Below are 26,263 nucleotides of genomic sequence, written 5' to 3' on the forward strand. Positions count from 1 at the left end.
TTAAAAAGCTACAGTAAACATGTAGCTCTTTTTTAGATCTAATAATTCCCTTGAGGTGGAGTCTATGTCTGGAGCAAGTATTTAAGACAATTTATTTTACTACTTTCAGAAAATCAGAGTACAAGCAAGTACAGATAGAATGAACACAATCTTCATCAGAGCACTCTTGGTCATCATTTGTGGATGCATTTTCTTTGTTTTAGAAAATTTCTGCAGTGGTAAAACCCCTGGGTTACTTGGAGATTCCTTAGTGTGAACTGGAGTTCATTTTGCAAGTCTGAAAAAAAAATCTTCGTGTGATTTCTATTAAAAAAGTTGACTTACTTTAAAAAAGGTAGATGTACTTTATTTGTGCWGTAATTAAGTTTTATGATTCCACTCAGTGTTAAAGTGGCTCCCCGGAAATAAAGGCTTTGTGATTTATCCTATGGAAAAGATATGTCTATCAGGTCTACAGGCAGGTAGCATTTGTGTACTATCTATACTGATAGGTAAGTAATCTTTTATAAAAACATTTTTTTCTTTTTATCTTCTGTATAATTTTATAAAAAGGGAAGTTTTCCTAAACATGAATTGCATTCATGAAGCTAAAAGCAGATGATGAAGATGACCTATTTTCCTTTGATCTTTGCAGAACTCCCAGTTTTCTCCAATCAAAAGCTTAATCCTCTCCTGGACTTACTCTCTTATTTAGTGCTTGCAAGCCCAAACTATATGGCCTCTTTGGGTAATGGAGGAAATGCTGAGGGAACTCAGCATAGCCTTTAAAGCAAACTTGGATTTTGTAACTCCAGCTATACTCATAAAAAATAAATGAAGCAGATACATTGATTCAAGTAAAGATCTATTCCAGTGAACTTGCTATATCTAGAGAAGACCATTTCTTCTTAAGAGTCTTTGGCAGTTTGCATCAGTGGGCTCTTCTTTTGCAACAATAAAGAAGCAGAAGCAAAGGCGGAAGCAGCCCCCTTCCCTTCAGATTCCTTCCTTCCCCAGTCTGTAGATTTTYAAGGTTGCAGGCACCTGTAGTATTGCTGATACTACTGTCACAGACATTARCATTAAAAGAAAGTAAAGCAGAAAAGAAAGTAACATAGAGAATGCAGTATTTTCAAGGTGCTCAAAATATCCTTAATCCACCCCCCATATGCTGCCACAAAAGATCCAGGAAAATTATTGCATTATGTCCATCTATGTAGGAGAGCTGTAACTCACAGCATGCAAGAAGTAGAACCCAGGAGTCATATTTACCTAGTGGCTGGATGGCTTTAAAGCTTCCATTAGAGGTTATATGTACAAGAATTTTCCTCATATTTACTCAGACAAATAGAATTAAAAAAGCAGTCATTTTCCAGTTATCTTTAGAGATCTGATATTATAACATGTTGCTTGCATTCACTGAATAATAAAATCAGACCCTGTGATTTCAGCTGTCAGCCAATTATCCAAGTGTCATTAGACACAGACCTACGTATCTCCATTTATAAACCTCATGTGAAAAAAAGAAAAATGGCATGGAGGTGACAAAGCAACATAGAACATGAAATATGTTCTATGCATAGAATATGAAATAAGCTAGTAAACCAGTGTTTTGTGATAAACATTGTTAGTAGTCTGCATACAAAGAAAGAAAAACATTCATCTAGTACTTCTGTGTCAGTAGAGGTAGGGTACTTCGAGCGTTGGTTTGAAGTATACAACCTTGAGCTTTATGTTCCATAATTACTGGGAGAGTAACTTTTTTCAAAAAAAGTTTGATAGAAAAAATGTTGTTATTCCACCCACAAATATGTTCACATTTCAAATCACTTTAATATTAATATAAGCTTTTAAAAGCAAAAATCTATATAATTTTTACTTGAAGTGATGGGAGAGGTCTCACTTGAAGTGATGGGAGGATTTTATCTTTAAATAACAGGCAAATGTATGTATCAAAGAGGAAAAACTATCTCAGAGAGGTAGGTTAAAGACACTCAATCTTAGATTAATTCATACTTTCATTACTGAGCATTTTTGCTGGTTTATGTTTTTTGCCTTAAGAAATATCTGCTTAATAGATGCATGTCACTGAAATGACCACCTATAATATAGCAAACTCGACATTATTCCAGGTATCCACYCCATGTTTAGCCTGAGTAATAGACAAACACAGATAATAGGGGCACTCTAGGATGCTCAGGAGCATGATCAAGAGATACATGTATTGTAACTCAGACTAAAGCCACTCCAGTGATTTTTTTTATGCTTCCCAATATTTCTGATTCTGCTAGATGTAGCCTGTTTCTATGTACAGCATATCTGGGTAACATGTATTTTATTATTATTGTTCTTGTGCAGGCTTTGCTGTGCTTTACTTTATAAACAGCCAGCTCTGATGTCTGTGTATCTTTTGCAGAAGATAGCCTGTTCATGGATACCTGAGAGTTGACAGTATATGCTAATGTCAGAATGGGTATTTACTGACTAAAATATAGGTCAATATCACTAGTTTATTTTAAGCATCCTGAATATGCCTTTCAGGTAGGGGGAAAAGCATGACTTCGGAAGAAATGAGGAGAGCAGGAATAAGCAATGGTTCAGAGTGGAAAACGGATGACTGGGAAGAGCGTGGAGGGGAAGCATGGAGAGTACATTTAACTGTGATCATTCTGTAAAATCTTCATTAAAAACTAGAACAAGGGAGTGGGTTCTTCCTTTGCAGTATATCTGTGTATTTAGGGTTACACCTCTTCCTGTCCCATATGTCCTGTATGTCCCATCAGAAAGATATCTGCCTTTTAATAAGCATTACAGCTTTGTAGAATCTTTCTTGATCAAATATGAACTAGATAGTTATCCTGCTCTTCTCACACTGTTATCTGAATACAGTGTTCTTCATTCATGTTTTAAACTACATAAGGCCTTGTTTAATTGTTGCCCTCTTCTATTCTTGTCAGCAATATTGTAATGAGAAGGTGTGCAAAACTATTTAAGACACAAATAATTATAAGAAATAAAAGGAGTAAGGATGAGAAAATGTTTTTGCTACTCTTAACTTATTGTTTCATTGTTTTTAACTGTTTCCCACTTGCCTCACCTGGAAGTCATGAATCTTCCATCTAGTAAGTTTAAAAGTCTGTTGTGCAAAACCAGTGGAGTTGGTGGCAACTTTTCATTAGTATGCTTTTTCTTGAAGATTTAAAGCTACTGAAAATATTACTTCCATTAGTAAAATGGAAATGAGGATTCCCTAGCTGTCTACCTGGAGGTCTCATGTCAACATGACATTTTGCCTGCAGGGAGAAAATAAAACTGAGAACAACTCTGTGGGCAGACTGAAAAGGCAAGCTGAAAGATCCTCTATCAGTTATCCTGAAATATTTGTTTGGAAATCTCTTCTTAAGAAGAAACTCATATTTTTTTTAGCCTTAGCCCAAATGTGTTCCTAAAATCATGGATGTTTTTTGCAGAAGTGGATTTTCGTTCTCCAGAAAGCTTCACTAGTAAGTGGCTATTCATCTCCCTTCCCACTCTGAGAACTATTTTTAGAAGAACTAACTATGATCCTCCTTCAGCAAAGACCTCCTATTATAAGGAATGCTACCTACTTCGTTTGACTTCAGAACCTGTGAATGGTAATGGCCTCTAGGAAGCCAATAAGTGAAAAGCAAAAAAAAAGTTGAGTTGGTCCTTACTTTGGACAAAAAAAAAAAAAAAAAAAAGTTGAATTTTTCCCACAATAATTAATATCTGCCACAGAGTTTAAGCACTGAATACCATAATGGAATAGAGGTGGCAGCTCCAAGTAGGTAGTATACTAGGCTGGCCCATTCTCCAGAAGACAGGAACTTAGCAGGCAATATAAAAATAAATAGAACAACCATATGGTTTTGCCATCTGGGCAAATGTTCTGTCCAGGATTGGCCTGGCATCCAGGATCTACTCTTGAATATTAGGATAGGAATTCAAGATGYTTTCGTTCTCCATGATCAGCAGCTGAACTGGGACCAGTGAACTGAGAAAGGCTTCAAAGTCCATCTCTTAAGTCACCAGGGTCCTCATCCTCCTTCCTCTTTCAGTTTACAACCTAACCTAAACCTAACCCTTGGGGTCAATTTGTGACCTAAAATGAATGACTCTGTTTTTTCAGACAGCCTGTACCTTATTTTTTCCCCACAGAAGAAAGAATTATAATCTGGTGGAGAAACAGAACAGAGATGTTGTAGTTCGTTTGTGCTGATATAATTCTCATACTGTTTGTCCAAGAGGGGCATCCTAGAACAGGATAGTAGCACTGTCAAAGGTGGTATTTTAGCTTGCATGTACAAATTGCAAATTTTAAGACCAGAATAATGTCCCAATTATATTGTAGATCATTTCAAAATTCATGTGCAYTATCAGTTGTCTGGGGTATTCTTCATTTTCTGTCCAAGTTGTAGGTTACTCCCAGTAGAGTGAAATTGTATTTGGATTTCTTTGGGCCATTTTATAAAGTACTTCTTGATGTAAATTAAGAGAAAGGAAGGGATGAACTAATATATTAGCATATCACAGTAAATATTAAATTATCATTCCTCATTAAGCTTTTTTCTTTGAAATCTCTCTTTCTTTCTTCCTTTCTTTTTTTGTTCTAGTCCCCTCTGCAGTTCCTATGATGCATCAGGTGAGTCGTACTACCAGCAGCATTACTTTGTCCTGGCCTCAGCCAGACCAACCTAATGGGATCATCCTGGATTACCAGCTTCGCTACTTCAACAAGGTGAGCAGAGAATGATGCAATGCAGGCTGTTATATAGCTGTAATGCAAGAAAGAATAGGAAAATCTTCTCTCTGGGAGATGTCCCTCTGGATCAGGATGAATAAGGTGGAGAAAAGTGCTTAAATTCTGAGGGAAGAGCACACTGTAGCAAACACTGAAGTTTATAATGTATGTGTCATCTAACATCTGTCCATCTGCATTTCCCAGCTTGGAACCATCTAGTGATGCGGACAGAAAAAGAAGACACTTGTAGCTAAGCTAAAAAGCTGTGGCTAAAACATTTGAATAAGTTTAGCATGAGTTGATACAGGTAACAGCAGAAGGAGCTGAAGTTTCTAAATGTGGTGTATGCTGGAGTTGGACTCACTGCAACGTTTTGTTGTGCATTGTAGAGTGATGTCCTGTGCTCACATATATGCCTGGAAAGACGTCTCTGAGAAATTTAATGGAGAGAAGTTCATTCACTAAGTGGCAGGTTTCAATCTCCTGTTTATGTGCTGGAATTACAGGGTGGCAACCATAAAGTTCATTTCCACCCACATCTTTCATGACTCCCAATCTAACTGGTTTGAGGGAGGAGCTCCATAGGGCTGCTCAAACGTATTCCCACGTATGTGCAGAATTATGCAGGGCTACTGTTTCTCCTAGCAGTTTAGCTGCCTGTAATTTGTAAGAGCAGCTTCCTGGATATAGTATTACACATGTTCTAACACTAGATTTTTCAAGGAGAATATATGAGTTTGGAGCTTGTAGAAAGTAAAATTTTAGAATAGGTTGCAGGGAACCACAGAACAAGATACTTTTGTCTCTCATTTTGTTTAGATCAGGACTGAGRGACTTTGGCAGACCTGTAGTAGTGGAGGGCAGTAGTGAAGAGCACGAGTACTGTGTGAGGAACCCAGGTCTGGAATAGGAGGTGGGAGAGGGAGAATCAAGGACTATTGGGTCCACATAAAATCTAGCATTCCTTGATGAGGACAGCCACTGGTGTGGGCAAAGGTCTCATATTCYTTTTGGCCATTGGCATTCACAGGCAGATGAGGAGGATAATTCACTGACCTTGACTAGCGAGACCAACATGGCTACCATCTCAAATCTGAACCCAGGCAAGATCTATGCCTTCCAAGTACGAGCCAGAACAGCAGTGGGCTATGGGCCATACAGTGGAAAGATGTATTTCCAAACTCTAATGGAAGGTGAGTGCTGCTGTTTTGTATTCAGACTTGCACATACTCATTTTTCACTTATGTGTGCCATTGAATGTATTAGAAAACTGCAGAAGACTGCTACCTGACACTCCTACTCATATGTTTCTGTATACCACAATTTGCGTATGCAAATTTGCCCACTCACAGATACTTCATGCCGTCAGATCGCGTTGTTCACACACCCTTAGCTTTTGATACTTCCATATTCCCCATTCCTACTCCTTGTTTTCATATGCTTCTGTGCCTCTGACCAGGAAGGAACGGAGTGCAGTTCTGTTTAGGAAAGTGTTACAGTACACAATGCTATGTTATGGTATGGTTTGGCCTCCAGCTGCCACAGGACATGTTACAGCTAAATTGCAAGGACAGGTGGGACAGAGGACTTACGCACCAAACCTTGCCTCCCAACAGTAGTCCCATTCATTCATGCGAAGAGTAATGTGTTATCTTGTGAAATCTTTGGTCTGGGTCAAAGTTATTAATGTACATCATCTACAAGCTGAACTAAGAAGAGACAGTGGGTTCACAGCCTAAGTTTACTGAGGACTTGTACTGACATAGCCAGTAAGGTATCAATGGATCAGGGGAGGGAAGAGAGGGTAGGAGGGAATACTGGATTTTCAGAGGTAGAAAGGAAAGCACTGGAGAAGCACAGTGACTGAAGGGAAAGAATAATAATAAAATAAAGTATATGTTGAGATACCAGGAATAGCCTTGGAAGCAGAGGACTGGTGGGAATGAAATTATAGGTGAAACCTAGCTGAGTAGAAGGGAAACTCTAACAGCCCTTGTCCTCTGCATTTTGTGTGTGTGTGTCTCCCTTGCTAGGGGAGCGCTCGGAGATGATGCAGGACCGACTGCCGCTTATCGTGGGCTCAGCGCTTGGTGGTCTAGCCTTCTTGGTAATTGCTGCCATTGCCATCCTTGCCATCATCTTCAAGAGGTGAATTCTTTGACCTGCTCATGTGCCAGTGCCTGCACCCCAGAAAGTGGAACTTACTTACCCCTGCTACATAACCCTGCCCTGCGGGAGACAGGCTGATGGACGTTCATTCAAATGCCCTTGAGACCCTATTCTGATTTTAAATGAAGATCCTACYTCATTATTCCCATTTGAGGTGCCTGTCCTTTGGTAAAACACTCATATACTTAGCTGAGATTTAGCTAGGTAGCACTGGAGCTTTTTAAAGATAGTGCTCAAAATTTATTTAAATTAATTACTTCAAAAAGGGACTATAAATTGTCATAGGTCAAGCAAGTGGAGAATGAAATAATGTAGTGAAGGAGGACTGGTAGAAAAACTATTTAGACTCTCTTATTTAGAAGATGCTAAGGAGCTGCAAAGTATCTTTTAATCAAGAATGATGAGAAACCATAGATCATTTGCTAAAGAAAAAAAATGTACATCCCACATAGTTCCATGAAACACAGGCTCAGATAAAATCTAGGTTGAAAAGTGCAAATACCACCTGCCATTTTGAAAAGAAAGGGAAGATAAGTCAATGCAGAGATAGTGATGGCAAAAGAAGGATAGATTTTTTAAAARGCAGAAAGAAAAATAAGGGTCACTCACAGATCTTTGTAGAGGTATAAAAGTAAGGCAGGGAGGTTTTTGATAGTTGAAGAAAAGAAACAATCATCACTCACTTTTTGGACTTAATGAGTTTTGAACTTTATCCCTTAGATTGTCAATAGTGGATTTCTGTATGTTTGCTCTACTCTGCCTCTAAACAGGAGGCAGTTAATAGTTTTTCTTTCTGATGAGCGAAAGAAATTTATAAACTGCTTAACCTTAGAAAGTGACATCTAGTCACTAGTTGTTGGGGTGAGGGGGAGTTGTTCTCTTCCCCTTTCTGTATTTGTTTTTTTCTTCTGTGTATATTCTATTTTATTATTTTTCTTTCTGGAAAGACAAGAGTTATCTAATATTGTTATGTTTATATTATTGTCTCCCTTTGTAGCTTTGAACTCTTAAAATATGATTTCTTGTTACAGCTGGAAATGTGTTATTATGTGCACAACTCAATAAAGCATATATTTTTCTAAAAAAAAMCCCTAAACCTAAGCTAGAATGAATTTATAATATCAAAACGGCATTGAGAAAGGGTGTCAAAGGGATTCTATAAATATAGCTATGTAAAAAACTCTGTCATAAAAGGTAGACTCATTTATACCTGAGGGAGCATGTGCAATGAACAGTGGCTCAGAAGATGAGACATCAAATTTGTATTTTAAATTTGTCTAGAAGAGTGAGCTTGAAAACGTAGGAAAGAAGAAAGACTATATAAAAGGATTTTTTTAAAAGACAATGTATTTATAGACAAATACAATAATTTTAATTTGTTTTTGCAAATGATTAGTACACAGTATCCTGTCAATATATTGTGTGAAAGATTTATCTATTTAAGCTAATTATTTGTTTGTTTGTTTGTTTGTTTTAATGATGACTGACCTAGAAAAAATGCTAATTTAGACCTGACTTGCCAGATGCAATAGCACGTTTATAGATCTTAGGTAAAGGCCCCCATGCCAATTTCTTCCCACAGTAAAAAGAACAGATTTTTAAGGTAGAAATAACTCCACTTATGGTATTTTAGCAGAATTTTAAGGAAAAAAATAAAGTATGTATAATGGACAAAATTTCCTGCAGAATGATAGGGTTGGTCCTATTATTAACAAAACCAAGTAACATCGTGTTTCAGAAAATTCTGATTTCAGATGCTAATTGAAACAAATAGAAGGTCTTGTGCGCACTCAGAAGAGACTGGAGAGTTGTAACCGTGAGATGGATATTAAGCAGCAAAGCATATGAGTTGACATGAATCCATTTACACCACAGGGATACTGCAGGATACCATAGGTTTGATTTAGGATCTACTCTAAGTAATATGATTTAGAAAATCATGTAAACTGACATAAATTATACTTTTTTGGAAAGAACTATGAACATTGTTGGAAATAAAGAAAGTGACATGAAAAATGGAAAATATTAACAGCAAACCAAGAATAGGATGAAACTTGGAAAACAGCTAGCTCATATGGGAAAAATGGCTTGAATTATACACAGTTAATGGGATAATAAAATTTGAGAAGAGCCTATGCTGAGAAGCACCTATGCTGATTGGAAGTCAGATGCATCTTTGTAAAAMATATTACAGTAATTAAGATCATACCTATTTTGAGCTGCACATACAGAGGTCATATCATAGAATAGATTTCTGTCCATATGGCTCTGTGCAATTGGTTTGGGGTACCATACTTATGCAAAGGTTAACCAAAGTAAATGCTGTTAAGAGACAAAGAGTACAGATCAAGAATCTACCTTTCTGGGGTTAATTAAATACATTAAATATGTGAAATTTGAGAAAATGGCTATTAAAAAGAAGAAATTAAAAAGCATTGAAGAAGAGGGTTTAGGTTGGTATTGAAAGGAATAATTCATAGCAGTTGAATGAAATTAAGGGGCAAATTTAGCCTCTATAGAAAGAAAGCTTCCAAGATAGTAGTGCTAAACCATAGGTCTTTTTTTTTTTTTTTTTTTCCTGGATAGTCCTGGAGACTCTGTCATTTGACATATCTAAACTGGGATTGCACTCAGTGCTGTTAAAAATGACCATGTAGAAAACAAGATTGCATTGGTTATTAAAAGATGGGCAGGCTGGGATCTTAATACCCATCTTCTATCTCTAAGCTCAAGGACCCTCTGAGTCTTGCATTGAGAAGCCTACTCCAGTACTCTGTCGGAGACCTGTGTGTGTTTTGACTTTCTTTTCCTATATGTTCTGCAGTAAAAGACGAGAGACTCCATATGCAGACCGCCTGCAGCAGTATATCAGTGCACGAGGTAAGTGTCCCAGAGGAACAGATGACAAGGGCCTGTTTCTCTTCAGAACTCAGTAACACCCATTTCTCTCAAGGACTGACTCTTGTGATGTTTTGGACTGTCTTCTCCACTGCAGGGCTTGGAGTGAAATATTATATTGACCCTTCAACCTATGAAGATCCCAATGAAGCTGTTAGAGAGTTTGCCAAGGAGATTGATGTGTCCTTAATCAAGATTGAGGAGGTCATTGGATCAGGTAGTGTGAGAAACTACAGATTCTGAAGTGCCTTCTTATCTACCTTGAAAGCTGACACCCTGCTGGCCTGAAATGGATCCCACCCTCCCTCCTGGCACATCAAGTCTCTCTGGATGGCTAAGCTTCATTTTTATCCAAATCCACCTTAGAATAGTTAACATAAGATGCTGGCCCCAAGGCAAGTTGAAAACACCCTGAGAAGACCCAGAGTGCCTCATCTGAACCCTGAAGATGTATCATAGTATCCTCCAAGCTGGCTGAATTCAGAGCTTTCAGTAACAGCCTAGTAACCGTATTCCCAAGTAGTGCCTGGAGTTTTTCATATTAGAACATTTTATTGCACAAAATTAAAATTCTCTGCTGTATTACCTTACTTGAGCTGTGTTTCTTCCCTCCCTGGCAGGAGAGTTTGGAGAGGTGTGTTTTGGGCGCCTAAAACCTCCAGGGAAGCGTGAATACACAGTAGCTATTAAGACCCTGAAGTCAGGTTACACAGATGAACAACGGCGGGAGTTCCTGAGCGAGGCCAGCATCATGGGGCAGTTTGAGCATCCCAATGTCATCCACCTGGAGGGTGTGGTCACCAAGAGCCGACCAGTCATGATTGTCACAGAGTTCATGGAGAATGGATCGCTGGATTCCTTCCTCAGGGTACCATGAGATGGAGTCCCAAACAACTGTTCCTTCTTCACCTTGCTCTGTGCCACTCTCAGATCTGTTAATTTCATCTGTCCTTCCTCTTCCTTCCTGTCCCCATAACATCTCTAATGTTCTTTACAGGGGCAATAGATATATTAGCAAGTTATCAGGTTAAATGTTTGCTGGGCCAACAATGTGATAATGCTTGCTCGTCGTATAAAATCTCTATACTCTGATAGACCTCTCCAACTCGAATATTTATTGATAATCAATACTAAATTGTTTTCCTTTGCTCATGGCCCTTCAGTTACTATACGCATGCTCTAAAATTTGCTTTTCTAGTAATGTTTTGGGGGCTTTATTCCACTGATTGTTTCAGGTGACTTCAATTAATTAAACTTCCCATTAATTGTAGATTTTTTAGCACTCTCAGTTTCCAGTTGTTTTTTTTTTCTAAAAATGAAACGATAATATAGATATTTCTGTAGTGCAAGTTCTTTCATTTCTTTCTCTACTAAAATAAATGCTTATTCAACCACAACTACTTCGGCAAGTGTATTTGGAAGAGCACATGAACCCATTGTATGGATTTGCATAGAACTCATTGTAAAGAGCAGAGCTGTCAATGGATTGMCCCCCTTCATTTAGCCAGCTCACTAGGTAACAAGGTACAGACTTTCTAGGCACAGAATGCTAACAGAGAGTATAGCTACAAGATGAGATTTGTCTTCAGAAGTAGATTGCTGGTGTCTCACTTCATCAGAGATTTTTTGCCTTAAGCAGCCCATCTTCCTTTCTTACTTGCTGTCCTTGAACCTTCAGAGATTGGCTGAATTTAAGACATATGTACTCTAACTTTATAAATCCACCTTATTATATTGCTCTTTGCTATTTCCTGTTGGCTTCATTTCCTGTAGTCATAAAAACCTTTTATTTGCCTCCTCACTTGCAGCAGAAGGAAGGACAGTTCAGTGTATTACAGCTGGTGGGAATGCTGCGAGGGATTGCAGCTGGCATGCGCTATCTTTCAGACATGAACTATGTGCATCGTGACCTGGCAGCACGTAATATCTTAGTCAACAGCAACCTTGTGTGCAAGGTCTCAGACTTTGGTCTGTCCCGCTTTCTGGAAGATGATGCTTCAAACCCCACCTACACTGGAGCTTTGGTGAGTTACCACTGTGGAAGGAGTTACTTACTGTGCTGCCAAGCATAAATTTGCTCTGTGTTTCTCTTTGAATCTGTGTAGAGTCTTTGTGTGTTCTTCATACCCACAGAACATTCAGTAGATCGTGATATGGAGTTCTTTGGCATACTCTTTTTTGCTCATCCTGAGACCAGAGAAAAGTAAGGTGGAGCCTTTCACCATGGGGCTGTCTGTTTCAAATCAGTAAAGAAAAAGAGTAACTGAAAATTTGATCCATTATGCCCTGTTAACTGAGGTGTCAGTACAATTCTTCATGGAATAATGGTGAATAGGACAAACCCCATCAATTGAAATAGGTGTTATCTTCCTCTTTCATCAGTTTCTTACAGGAAGTATAAAGGATGAAGGAGAGGTTGAAGCCAAGTGTGTCTTTAACCTTTATAAAGGTTAAATTCCACTATATAATGGAATTTACAGCAGTCAGGGTTCTTCATCTGCATCTCTCAATAGAACAAGGTGCAAAMCTTAAAAATAGCTTAAATTTAAACCAGCAATATGACAATGTTAATAGAGCTGCATCCTGTGCTCAGAGTTGTGCCATGCTGCTGGCACTGATCAGTTTGGTAATGTCACTTCCTCAAATAGTCCATATCTCACTAACTTTCTGATTGCTCTCCCACTGCTCTCTAGGGCTGCAAAATCCCCATCCGTTGGACTGCCCCTGAAGCTGTCCAGTATCGCAAATTTACCTCCTCCAGTGATGTGTGGAGCTATGGCATTGTCATGTGGGAGGTGATGTCCTATGGAGAGAGGCCTTACTGGGACATGTCCAATCAGGATGTAAGTTTTGGAAGTGGTAAGAATGTTCATCTGTCTCTCCTCTGTATCATTTTAAGTAGCAGAAAGTCATGCACAGCCCAGTGACTGCAGCTTGTCTCTCTCTCTCTTTTTTTTAATTTATTTTCCGAGCCATGATCAAGCATTGTTCTTCCTTTCCTGCAGGTCATTAATGCCATTGACCAGGACTATCGCCTGCCACCACCCCCAGACTGCCCAACTGTTTTACACCTGCTGATGCTTGACTGCTGGCAGAAGGAGCGTGTCCAGAGACCCAAATTTGAGCAAATAGTCAGTGCCCTAGATAAAATGATTCGCAAGCCATCAGCACTCAAAGCCACTGGCACTGGGAACAGCAGGTAAGATAAGGATTTAGTGCAAAATAATAGGGCTGGTCTCTRGGTAGGCATCATGAGGAAAAGATGACAGTGAATTAGGCTATRTAGTCTTTATCCAGTCCTTTCATCTGAGACTGAGACCAATTAGGAAGAAAAAAAATGAGGGAGAGGACTGGAAGAAGAACTGTATAGTCTGATTTACTTAATGGGTGATCAGGATGAATTAAGAGTTGTGAGTGCTGATTATGGTGTGCACTTACAATGAACATAAGTGGAGATGGAGGGAGGGATAGCTGCACAAGGTATTAAAAGAGGTGATCAAGGGAAAGAAGACCTTAGCTGGTGGAGGAAAGTAAATCTGTAGCTAGAACAGTCATTAGAGCTTGCATCCCATATTTTCTCATCTGTATTTTTCAGCCTCATGAAACCAGAGGCCAAAGTCTTTGGGGGGATAAATAAAACCAAGATTAGATAGCTGTCAGGCTGATGATGAAAGTATGTCCTGTCATCCTAGAGGATTTTTCCAATGGGTATAAAACCCTAACCTACTGCAATGCAGTTCATAGCTGGGGAGAGAAGTGYGTAGTTGTGCTTGGTTTACTAAGAACTAGAACACAAAGAGAGTTGTAGCCTTTGGATTCAGAGGGCAGGGAAAACTGAGAATGCCATCTATGAACAGTGGTTTCTTTACCCTCTGACTGTTATGTTATAATTTAGTGGGTGTTGGAGCCCAGAAGACCCACTTCCTCTCTTATAGATTATGTTTGGTCTAAGCAGAGCATCTTAGAAAGGGGGAATGAGTCACAAAGGCAGAAAGATGCAGGGTCTCTTCTCTCTTCCTTGGAAACCTCCCAATTGCAACCCTTTCTCAGAAAATGTGGACAGGTTCTGGAGCAACAAGAAGAGAACATGCCTGAGAAAATACGAGAAGAAAGCATAAGCTCCTTACGTTGGGTTACTTTTTTTAAGCAGAAATGGGAAGGCAGGTATCCTGAAACAGACACGTCAAGCTAGGCCTCTGGAAATCAGGGCATGAAGAACAAACACAATTGCCTTGTGCCATTCTGTTTTGTTCTGAGATTGCATTCTATCTTTCTCTTAATTCTGAGCTTAATGGTGTGGTCAACTTGGTAACTTGGGCTTTTAGAAATTGTCTCTTTTTCAGACCATCTCAGCCTCTACTGAGCAACTCTCCTCCAGATTTCCCTTCACTCAGCAGTGCTCATGAGTGGTTGGATGCCATCAAGATGGGCCGCTACAAGGAGAATTTTGACCAGGCTGGTCTGATCGCATTTGATGTCATATCACGCATGACTTTGGAGTAAGTAGAGGGGTAGACAGCAGGAAATRTGGCACTGAGTTTTCTATGCAGAAAAGACCCTATTGCAAAGCAAAAGCAGGTTGAGAGATACAGAGTAAGAATTGCCTGGAGAAAACACACACATGACAAAGGAGAGGGAATCCAGAGCAAAGTCTTTCTTACGTCTCTTTAGACCTATGGACACCCTCCATACAGTTGTACATTTTTAATCTCTTTCTATAAGCACTGTTTGTTAGACATCCCATGCACACTACAAAACATATTGTCACTGTTACAGAGAGACTGTCACATCAAAATGTTCATGACAGTTGCCATAGGTAAAAACCATTTTCAGGGCAATGTGTAGAACCAGCCATGCCATATACTGGGTTGAAATGTTATGTAGYAGACTGGAGCGAGGAGAAGGAACATTACCCCACTGCTTCTTATTGTTTCATAACCTACAAAGTTGAGACTAAAATGGCTTCTTTTTATCCCACCCCATCTCACATTTGCAAAGCAAAGGCAGAAACCTATCAATTGTTTCTTACACAAAGATGATATTCACACAAACTGATAGGGAGCTACAGGGAGATGGTCTGGGACTATTCAAAATGAGAAGCTCCTTTTTAACACCTTCCACACCTCCSATTCTCTTGCAGAGATATCCAGCGAATTGGCATCACCCTGATCGGTCACCAGAAAAAGATTCTAAACAGTATCCAGCTCATGAGAGTCCATTTGAATCAACTTGAACCAGTTGAAGTGTGATGTTTACACCATCCTCATTCCACCTGTCTCAAACTCTGGGAAAGGCTCTGGGGATATTTAGAATGTGGCTGATGTTGTACACTGGGAATGGGTTSGGGTAGGGAAAGTTATAACAATGTGGGGAGGAGTGGAATAATAACTTCAACAGATCACAAGCACCTGTTGACTCTTCTCTGCCAACAAAGGGGATCAGACGACTTTATGAAGCCATCGGTAGGCTTATTCTGTGGCTGGGAGCCCAGCAAAGTTGCAAAGACATAATAAAGGCAAAAAAGTTGCCATTTTTTCCTAGAAGAATTTTATCCTGGTGTGTGAGATTATTAGTCAGATGGTGATGAGCATCAGGCTATCATATGCTGTGACAGCTGGTGGGGAACTCAAGTTCCAGGCAGTGCACAATACGTGCTAAGAGATGAAATATGTCACCTGGTAATGTTCCAGAGGCTGAGAGTAAAGGGCTTAAAATTCCGTACTATTTAATGCACAGTTCTTGAATCTCCTCTATGATCCAGGAGGGATGTATACTACACCATTGCGCTGAGACAAGGAATGGCAAATCTTTGATGCTGTGCAGCTCTCTCTGTGGGACTGGGACTGGAACCAAAATGAAACAGTAAGGATTCCCAAAATCCATTCTTCTTGTGTAGGCTATTGGAGACGGAAACCAGAAAGGTTCTTGTTCCATCCAGCCTGTACTTATGAAGAAAGACAGAAGTTCTAACACTCCAAATCATAAGCACCCAGAAATTGGATGTTCTTGTTCTCTTCTGATCCCATTACAGACACTGAAGAGAGTGACTGAAAAATCTGAAGGCCTTTGCTATTGAAAAATGCTTGCCTCTTTTCTCACCCTCTCCAGATAGTGCCCTAAAATACTGATGAACTGAACAACATTGAGCACAGACTATGTGCTGAAGATTGTTTTTGAAGAAAATACAGACTTGCAGAGCTCAATTCCAAATATAGTATTGGATCAAGAAAGTYGAACCTCTTTCACAAGCACTGGTACCTTGTACAGAGAAAGGTACCAGTCTGACCAGTCAGTTCAGATCTTAAAAAGAATATCCTCTGGATCAGCCATACAGTATGGTCTCTGGTGGTRGTGTATGAGGAAGACCAGAGGACATAGGTTTTGCCTTCTTCAGATAGACTAGTACTTGATTAAGGAAAGGTCTGTTTCGGGGAGGAGCAGAGCAGAGACTTTCTTTGTCCCTATGCAGGGGTACAAGAACATGAAATTGAACTTGAGAGGAAAACTCATAAATAATGCACTTGTCTACCTCGCCAACCCATATGAAAGGAAATGGAGATTACGTTGTTAACCAAAACCCCCATGAAGCCACTGCATAAAAACTGTCATCTTTGTGTCTAGAGAGGGAGTCACACTGGTTATTCTGATCTGTACTCATCTTTTGGTCCACTATGAATTAGTCATCCACTGTTTTGTGTTACTCCAGCTGCCAGGCAGGGTTAGAATAGCACAACTTCTGCAGATACTACTCCTGTATGGATTTAAAAATCCCCAGTCAATCCAGCAATTGAAGACTGAGAAAATACACGTAATAATTAATGAAGACTCCCATAATATGACAGGAGGTGCACCAGAACAGTTGCACTAGAATAGCCAACACAGTTCAGATTCTTTATTGCAGCATAAGAACAACTTTTTTTTTTTCAGTTGAAGAGGGAGAGTAGAAGTGCATTCTTTCAAGATATGAAAGAATTTAGTACAAAAACAATTCAGGGAAGGAAGAACAAAATATTCGTATCAGTAGAAAGTGAGTGTGAAGATTAAAAAAAAAAAAAAAAAAGACTAGGGTCTGTCCACCACTAGAAAATCAGTTTGTTGCTTTTTAAAGGGTTTCTAGGAACTTGTATACTCACAAATCCACAGTTACATGTATGCTGACTGTCAGCTTCACCTGCAGCATCATTGGCTAAGGAAGTGTCATCCTCTTCAGAAAGCACATCCTGCACAACATGTTGAGGGGAACCTGTAGTCTCTAGCATCATATGTATTATATGTACGTATTCCATATGTGTTGACCAGAGGACCAAGGCATGTATGTTCATCTGTTCATGAGCTACTACAGGCAATGTAGGGAAACACATGTTTTCCATATCTTGGGTGGTCAAGATTAGTGGAGAAGAAGCTAGTGACCTAGTTCAAGTCCTGTGGCGTCTTTTTAGGCTAGTAGAAACTTATATGCTGAAAGTACATGTAGGAGCCATTAATGCAATGGGAGACAAAATGGAATCCTTGTTTGAATCCTATACCAATGAAGCTTATTATCCTCTGACAGGGAGCTGCAGTGAAATAAGCTGCTTGGTGGGAGTGCAGGCAATAGGACATTTACTATTGCATACCAAGGGTATGAAATATTTTTTGCAATCACAGGAAAGGGATTTACTCACTATACAGAGGCAAGCAAGTAGTGATCAGATATTGTAAACCTCCTATTCCTCAAATTCTAAGGCAAGGTTGAAATGGCCCTGCAATTGGTCTAAAGGGTCAAGTTTCAAGATGTTCTGGCTCTGGGTAGAACTGCACAGGAACAGGCTTAGGGTCAYAGATGGAGTGAAAAGAATGACTGTTTTCTGTAAGTCTCTCCATCCTCTTTGTTCTCAGTGTTCACTACTTTCATAATACTTAGTATCTTCAGTACCCTGGGATGCAAAGACTCTTGTGTAGCAATGCATCTGGTGTTTTTTGACATTGCTGCTTGACTCTGCAAGCATGGGGAAAAAAGGCAGTCATAGCAAAAGCATTATCATCGCCTTATCTCACTTTTCTCAACCCTGTGTGAAAGCAGAAATCCTACCTTCTATTCCTATAGACATCAACTATGATATCCTGCAGTATGTGAGGACCCTCAACTGTTGAGGATGAGAATGAGGAGGAAAAGGAGTGGGGTTCACCTAAGATCCTGCTATCTGTCTATATAGCCTTCACCATAAGAGTGATAAACAATGCAAAGAACTGTTACAGGTTCAAAATGCCTAACAGATAAGAAGCTGAGAGATCAGAATGACAAATTACTGCCCACAGTTACTGCATATGCTATCTACAATATATGGTAAGAATACCAAGTAATGTGCACAGGTATCAAGGGCTAGACCTTCCTGAGGGCATCAGGCATTTGCATGGGAACTCAGAAAAGTCACGTCTGTAGCAGAAAAGAAAATATTGCAAAGACTAAGAACTCTCCTGCTTTAACTGTCCTACCAACTTTTTACTATCTGGAGATAGGAAGAAATTTCCCCTTAGGGTACATTGTTTCATAATTGCTTGTCATGAGGTTTCTTGCACTCACTTTTTTGGTGTCTATCACCAGACAGCCTCCCAAATACACAACTGGATCTGTTGCAGTGTCACAATTGATGTATCATGCTGCCAAAGAGCACATCAACCAAGTAAGTTCACACCTACTGTATTTAGATATCCAAATGAAATTGAGCCAGGAGCTACTTGTCAGTCCACCTCTGCCTCACTGAGTCATGGCTTGTTCATGTTGCAAATAGGCCATGCCCCAGCGTATTTGAAGACAAGCTCTTAAGCTAAGATTTTTGCACCCATACCTGGAATGATGTTACAGAAAGGCTCATTGGTGGTATGACTTACACAGTGATTTCTGTGTTTTTGACATGCATGTCTCCTAAGTCCATGTACAGATGACATGGGCTTCAGCATCCTTTTTTTGATTTCTTTGATTTTAAATTTTGATGATGTAGTGTTAGTGCTTACTGTGACAGCACTATACTAGGGCCAGCGGKGGGGGACCCCAGCTGACTAATACTACATAGCTCTCATGGAGACCTGAGAGAGTATTTGTACCTTATTATAAATGTTTTTAGCATCTAGGACTATGTAGAAAGAAAGAAGCTGCTGCAGCTCCCCTAGTCTGAGACAATTCAGATTTTATTAAGCTGAATGAAACCTCTGTGTATGGTGGGAAATGAAGAGCRGCACCAAGGAGCCTACCTTAGAAGACAAAGATGGGGGTGTCCCTCCTGCTGGATTTCCTTTGGTCAGGGATTACAGCCAGTGACTCTAATTCAGGGATATAAGTGAAGGGAACTGTCTGAATCTATCCTGCCTTTGGCAGGATTTTTCTGCAGTCACTACATAGCTCTTGTACATACAGGTGGAGCTAAGCAATAGTTTTGGGTTCAGAAGATAGTTGGTTCTCTCTTCCCTGAAACCGGTTGAGGCTAGAGGGGGCAAAGCAATGAGCTGTTCACATGCTTCCCACATTACTAGTCATTCATAACTAAGGAGAACCCTAGGGACCGCAGACCACATGTAGTTTTGAATTTGAATGTCGTTAAAAGGGAGTATAGTAGGGCAAACCAAAGAACTACAGTATAATCCTTTGCTTTCCAACTCTGTACTGAAGAAATGGCACCTCCCCTGGAATTTACATTATGCTCTGGCATTCAGTCATAATATTCTCTGTATGAAACAGTTCCACTTTAGTATTAATGAAATTGCTGCACTGAGATAATATGAAATTAGCTCTATTTCTACAGCCTGTCATTTTGCAACTCTTAGACCTGTTTAGAGAGGAATTACTCCCCTTGGTACCCTGCTACCTGAGGCACAGAAGAAAAAGCTTAACCACTCTGCAAAAGTCCTTTAGCTTATATATCTTCTCTCTTTTTTCTAGGGGATGAAAAAGGAAAACTCTCTTCCTGAAATATTCTCAGTTCATGTATGCATCTTGAAATGATACCAAGCTTTCTAATTTCTGTCCTGGCCTTCCTTGAGCAATCAGAGTAGTATGACCTTTTCTTCAACTACTCTAGGAGCAGGTACTGTTCCAAATACGAGTTAAAGGGGTTGACATCTATGCCTCACCTAGTTAATGAATTTTGGGCTGATAATTATGTCTCTGATGGCAGACCAACTGTACTTAGTTAACAAGGACAGAACTGTTTGCTTCTGAAAAAGAATCCCTTAAAGTTAGGCCAAACTAAGTAAAGTTGSACTGTTTCTAGTCTACAATGGCACTAGAAATTAGACATGCTGCAGGTTAAAACTAGATTTTTTTAATTATGTCCATACAACTCACTTATCTTCACATTATGTTCTGCTAACTTCTTTGCAAATCTGTGGTTGTCCATACATTCGGACAGCTGTAACAGATTGACCATTTATAAACAATTCTATTGATGAGAATAGACTCTAGTCCCTTTTGAACTACTCTGACTTTACAAGAAAACAGAAGATAAAAAAATAAATAAAATACATTTTATTCAGAAAAATCAGCTAGTTTTACAGATGTGAATGAGAAGGCACTAAAAGAAGCTATCTAAAAATAGAGCTATTAGTTTTGCCTTGTTAAAAGAACAATATTTATAATGATCCTGAGTCTTCTAATTATAATCTGCTATGTCTACAGACTAATAATGTTTCAAAAGGTTTCTCTTTTAGGGCAGGTATAATTTTCTCAGGCCTTGGTTTAATTTGAGTAGGGGGAAAGCTGTTTTAGAATACAGAGAAAAATCTTTGCATCTATTTTCAAATGCAGTGAGAAGTAAAATAAAATGTTAACGAATGAAAATACTAATCATCAACAAAAACAATTATGGTTTTCCCCATTGAAGAGAACTACAGTAAAAATAGCAGTACTCTGCAGTACAGCTGGGCTGGCTGTAATTTGTCCTGAGAATCAATTTAATTAATTCATTGTAGAAATACTATTGCAAATTGAAAAATCAGTCAATCAAACCTACCCATTAGGTAACTAAAGGTCAGTTTAGGAAATGTATTTAATTTCATGCGAACAGTTGCTTAGCTTCATGCACACAGAATTTAGTAAGGATATAATGTTTATTGTCCAGACTACTAAAAATGATTTCTTCAAATTTAAGATGCGTGTTAGATCTTTCTGGGAAGGAACAGTAAGTTATTAAGCTGGAATATATGTCTTAAAATCAATGAACCATTCATGTGAGTTCTCTCATGCCCCACGAGGGTGCAGTACAATAGGCAAATCAAATGTAAAGTTAACCTTTAGTGCTACCGACTTAGGTATTCTCACTTTTCTCATAGCTGTGAGAYGATGCCTTCTCCACAGAAAGGCTGCAGATATGCTTTGGGTCTTTTTTTTCTTTAATAGAATTTAAATATGTACATAAGGCTACCAGGACTTCCTGGATCATCAAATAAATCTTTTGCTATTTTGAACACCATTTTATATGATCCATTTATAAACTTAATAATTCTGACCTTAAAAGTTTGTGGGTTTTTTTTAACTTTGATATTGTTACAGGTCACAGCACTGTTACTGTTCTCACTCTTAGAGTGTTCTCATAACTGCAATGTGACCTATATATCCAAGATACAATATACCCTTCTAAGCACCTTTGAATTCATGAAATATCTATATGTACTGCCCATCTGGTGAGGTTCCACCTTTGCTCATGAGAATTTAGTTCTTCTCTTCATAAGAAAATCCACAATTCTCCTCAAATAAATATTCCGTACATGCAATGGGACCCCAACTCTGACTCTTCTGACCTGACAAGCTTTCTGTCCTTTCCAACACACTCTTCACAACACTGAGTTATGTAGCTGGATTGTTTCCTCACTGGTRCTCTTCAAAGTGCATACCATTCACAATCAATCCTCCAGCGGATTTTGCCCATCATAGTGATGAGCAAGTTGAATGTAAGGAGAGTGGCAATAACAGCAAAGACTGAATAATCAATGCCATACATGAAAGGTAGGTTCACTTCATAGTTGGCAGGTCCATCAATGATGATGAGAAAGAGCTCAAAGATGCTAAAAAGTGCCATGGAGCAGTTGCAGAAATGACCCAATTCATCAGGATCCTGTGCTTGGAAGACATTGTAAAAAGCTAACAGAAAAAGAGAGGAGGGGAAAAAAATTCAAAGACTGTGTTATCATGGCCCTGACCAGTATAACCTGATTGTCTTTAAAAACTRCAATATCAGATTTTAGTCCAAACATTAGGACAAGGTAGCCATGCTTCCTTTGTATGTTTACAGCCTCTTCAGTGAGCCCTTCTTAGTGTCTTCAAGGCTTCCAAGTTCAGCATCCTACTATTGTGTCCTGATGGAACAATATGTTCCATTTGTATATCTGCTAACGATGATGCTGCAGCTGAGAAATTCTCTCTGGATCAGCACAGTCCAGTCTTAYCACATTTGCCTTTGGACAGCTGCATTTCAGTAGCTAAGTGGTCCCATATGCAGGTAATCAATCAACTCCTTCAGTCAAGGAGGTGATAGGGTAACAATAGTTCTAGGTAAGCTGGATGCTATGCACATACTCACCATGGTGTTGCCTTCTATCCCTGCCAGTTTGAATTCCCTTGTTGCTGGGAATCTGGTCTAGGGCTTCCAGCCCTACGTAATATTTCTCATAAGAGAGGATGATACTGTACATCTAGCAGGCAAAGGTCTTATTAGGCTGAAGAATGAGGGTGTGGAGAACAGTGTTCCCTATAGGAATCAGACAGAAAATGAGATCTGTGAAACAACAAGAAAACAAAACTCCTCTCAGAKATGACAGACTCTGATTAGTCCCCACTCAGCTGCAGTAAGAGAGAGTCATTTGGTAGCACTCTGTATGCCCCCAGTGTGCTGCAAACACATCCTCTTGAAAACATGATGACAGCAACTGCCAACTAAAGGCATTCAGTTTACAAAAAATATATTATCGGATGGGTAGTTTGTTGCTGACCTGGAATGGGTATGATAGGCTACCAGTGAAAAAGCCTCTTTCATTTCTGATTTAGGAACAKGAATCTGGAGTAGAGCATTTCTTTATCTAGACAGCTCTAGGTTCATAGCTTCCCTAGCATAGATTATGTTTATAACTTCGAAATTCTAGTCTTTGGTATTATTTTGTCCATGCACATCCTTACAGTGTTGGACCTTGCCATAGGGGACAGCCTTGACTAAACCAAAATTAATATTAAAGGATTTCTTTCACAAAGGCATTGGACATCAACAGACCTTGGACTTCTGGAAGTTGGAGAGTTCAGATGCCCAATTTTGCCTTCAGATTGTCTCCATAAGCCTTGATGTAAGCCATCTGGAAACAATCCCGGCCAATGTGTTCTGGGTCACCCTGCTTGAGCAAAGGGGTTGGACTAGATGATCTACACATATCCTTTCCAACCTCAATCACTCTATGATTCTGTGATTCTGTGACATGGACCACATTCTTATGGAAGGGYCATATGCTATATATAAGTCATGGCCATCCCTCTTCACTGCTTTTCACTTCACCTTTTGAATCTCAGGCTTCAACAGTCTTAAAGTGACATGACTGCAGTCACAGTTTGAGAACAGGGGATACACTGGTTGATAGCATATCATTCAAGTAAAACTGAAAGAAGCTACTGAACAGCTTTTACCCAAGGAGTCTTGTGGTCTCATATCAGCTCTAATGTCAATGAGTAACCATACAACTTCCTCACTCCCAGCACAGGCAGCAAAAGATGAAGTATTCCCCTGAAGAGTAGTTAAAGAGAACAGAGAAAGTAACATGAAGTTAAACAAATAGTGTAAAAAGTCAGAAAAAACTTGCGTATCAAAAAAGTGTCTCCGCCCACCCAACACTATTTCATTTAAAATTCCTGCAACAGCATCACAAAATGACTTGCTGAAAGCAAAAGTARCACAGGAATCTTGCCTCAGAAAGACAGAAAATGATTTTGCCAAGAATCTTAGAGTGAAGGACAGCAAATGAAAAATACATGTATTTCAGAGAAGAAGGCAGAGAGAGTACGAAGACCTTCCAGGATGGGCAGGAAGCACATAAGAATCATTTGAAACTGCATGGAAGAAATTCACAAAGAATTTGGAGAYTGAGAAGTTTCTCTGGACCTATAGCTTTAAAATGACTGAAAATGCAGCAAGGCCCTCAAAAACAGGACTAAACAGTTGTGGTTAAGAGCGTGCCATAGAAGCAGCAGTGAAGATAGTCTGCACAACTAGAGACATAATTTATAACATATTTTTTCTCAGACTTTAATCTTTGTGTTTGCTAAGGAGACAGGAGTGGAAGAAGCAATCCTCCTTGCTTTTAAAGGGATGGAAAGGACAATTGATTCATATAATAAAATATAAACCTTAAAGCTGAACTGAAGGGTTACAAAGAGATGACTTAACTCTGTACAGACATCAAAAAGGACAAACAGGAAGGGAGATGAATGGTTTATACTATTCTTAACTCCTATTTATAATCTTAACTCCTACTTATGATCACTGTTAGCAGGGTGAAATGGAATCTGAGTGGATGTACCTACTTAGGATGCATGTGTGATAAGTTCACCATGTACAGAGAAATTTGGTGGATATTTCATATCATGTTCTTAAAACAGATATATTTTGAATGAATACTATCATTGACACAAAGYTCTCTGCGTTATTTTAAGGGTCAAACTATGAAGCTCTGGCTGACATCAGATATTACCTTACACCATGTGTGAGCTCACAGAACGACAGGTCTATTTGAGAAAGAGAAATGATTCAACAAAAAGAAGACTTTTGCACAGTTTTCTCTTTTGTTCTTCTGTTCATTATTAAGCTGGCTTTCGTTTAGTATTACTTTCCACATGCTTCAGAATTATGTATTGTGTAACTGTATTCACAGTTGTGGTTGCTGAAGTTTGGAAGAGCTGATGCTCTTGGGCACATGAGAAAACATGGTATGATGTTTTGGATTGGTTAAGAAGCTGCTATAATGGGCAAAAATGAAGTCATTAACAGTTCTTGCCAATATCATTATATTTTGGAGTTAACGCCCAGGATTAAAATTTGGCACTTCCCTTTGCTGTATCAGGCCATCTGCAAGCTCTGACAGGCATTTGCCCATAAGTAACAATTAGTTCCAGTTTGGAAAATTTTAGTACAGGGACTAAGTATGTCTTCCCTTTTCTTTTTTAATGAAGTTTGACTTTCTGGAGCACAATTCTCTGACAAGATTTGCCTTCCCTGGCAATTCTGAAGCAAGGAATTATAAAAGACTCACAGACATGCTATTCAGTAGAGAGATAGCTAGAAAGAAAAAAGAAAAAGAAAATAGATGCAAAGATATCAGCTACCTTATGAAACCCTGAGCATGTCAAAGAAAAAGACATCATAACAGTTTAGCCCACAGATAGAGAAGACTGTAAGTACTGTGCCTGAAAACACATCCAGTGGCCCAAGGACTATCGATCAGTCTCCTTTTCCACCATTACTTTCACCAGACTGAAGATCCTTTTCACTACAGCAATGTGAAGAGCAATCTCCCCTACAACACATAGACAATCTCCTTGATGTTCACCACATCATACCAAGGGTKCCAAAGGTATTTCAACAATTAGAAACCCATGACACAGACAGGGATATTTTATTAGTGAAAAATTGAGAGAGCTGCTTGAGGAAATAAAACAGGAGTTTCAAAAATTTCTGTGGGAAACAACATCGAATATGCCTGGAACTGTGGAGATGAAGTGGCTAATTTCTTTACTCTCTTGAAATCCTCAGCAAAAATTTTCATCTCCTTCACTTGCTGGGAGTGACTTAGTAGAAGACATGCTGGATTTTCTCCTATGAGAAGAAGCACAGGATCTGGCCTAGTGTTTCATCCACGCAGTCTTTAATTTATCTTGGCCCAAAGACAGATACTACGATGTTGAAAAGAACTGCCACTCATCATGAACAATATTCACTCTCATTAATTTCTCATTAAAGTGTTTTCGTGTTTTGTTTATTCTGGTTATTTTTCTATGCTTTTTAAACAATTTTACATTTCTGTAAAAGTATAAAATTCTAAAACTTTACACATCTGTAACAGTTTCTATTTAAGTATCTAAAAGAATTTTTTAAATGTTAATTCATCAAATTTTTCATTGGCCTTTATTTATAGTGCTGAAAAAAACATAATATTTTAAAGATGGAGGAACTGAGACACACCAGAAGAAAAAAATGCAGAGCCTTGCAGGGAAATGACAGGGAAATTGTCAGTACTCAGGTTTCCCACACAAATTATTAGATGATATTCCTTACTTTTTTCAATCTCAGATCAGCATAGATTTACTTCCTGGAGTGAAAGTAGAGTATCCAGAGGTGTCGTGCAACAAAATCAAAGGACAATAAAATATAACTTCCTTGTGTACTTCATTTTCAGTGGCTGCTTTGGATCCTAGATACATCTGTAAATGGACCCAGATATTGCAGCATT

At 39.0% G+C, this 26,263-nt stretch overlaps 1 protein-coding gene across 3 annotated transcripts in view; it reads left to right on the top strand.

The window, feature by feature from the left end:
* The window catches only part of EPHB6 (EPH receptor B6), a 78,087-nt gene extending 59,405 nt beyond the window's left edge, over positions 1 to 18,682 (top strand). For all 3 annotated transcript variants that reach the window (XM_085324628.1, XM_085324627.1, XM_085324629.1), the window contains 11 exons: positions 4,614 to 4,738; positions 5,772 to 5,934; positions 6,775 to 6,889; positions 9,735 to 9,790; positions 9,906 to 10,025; positions 10,429 to 10,676; positions 11,617 to 11,832; positions 12,502 to 12,651; positions 12,814 to 13,007; positions 14,152 to 14,307; positions 14,949 to 18,682. In XM_085324628.1, the coding sequence (XP_085180754.1) occupies positions 4,614 to 4,738; positions 5,772 to 5,934; positions 6,775 to 6,889; positions 9,735 to 9,790; positions 9,906 to 10,025; positions 10,429 to 10,676; positions 11,617 to 11,832; positions 12,502 to 12,651; positions 12,814 to 13,007; positions 14,152 to 14,307; positions 14,949 to 15,057 (1,652 nt within the window). In that variant the 3' untranslated portion in view covers positions 15,058 to 18,682. The remainder of the gene's footprint in view (positions 1 to 4,613; positions 4,739 to 5,771; positions 5,935 to 6,774; positions 6,890 to 9,734; positions 9,791 to 9,905; positions 10,026 to 10,428; positions 10,677 to 11,616; positions 11,833 to 12,501; positions 12,652 to 12,813; positions 13,008 to 14,151; positions 14,308 to 14,948) is intronic.
* Positions 18,683 to 26,263: the final 7,581 nt, after the last annotated feature.

Source organism: Rhea americana, unplaced genomic scaffold, assembly GCF_003343005.1.
Source record: "Rhea americana isolate MKP2758 unplaced genomic scaffold, rheAme1 scaffold_92, whole genome shotgun sequence".
NCBI lineage: Eukaryota > Metazoa > Chordata > Aves > Rheiformes > Rheidae > Rhea > Rhea americana.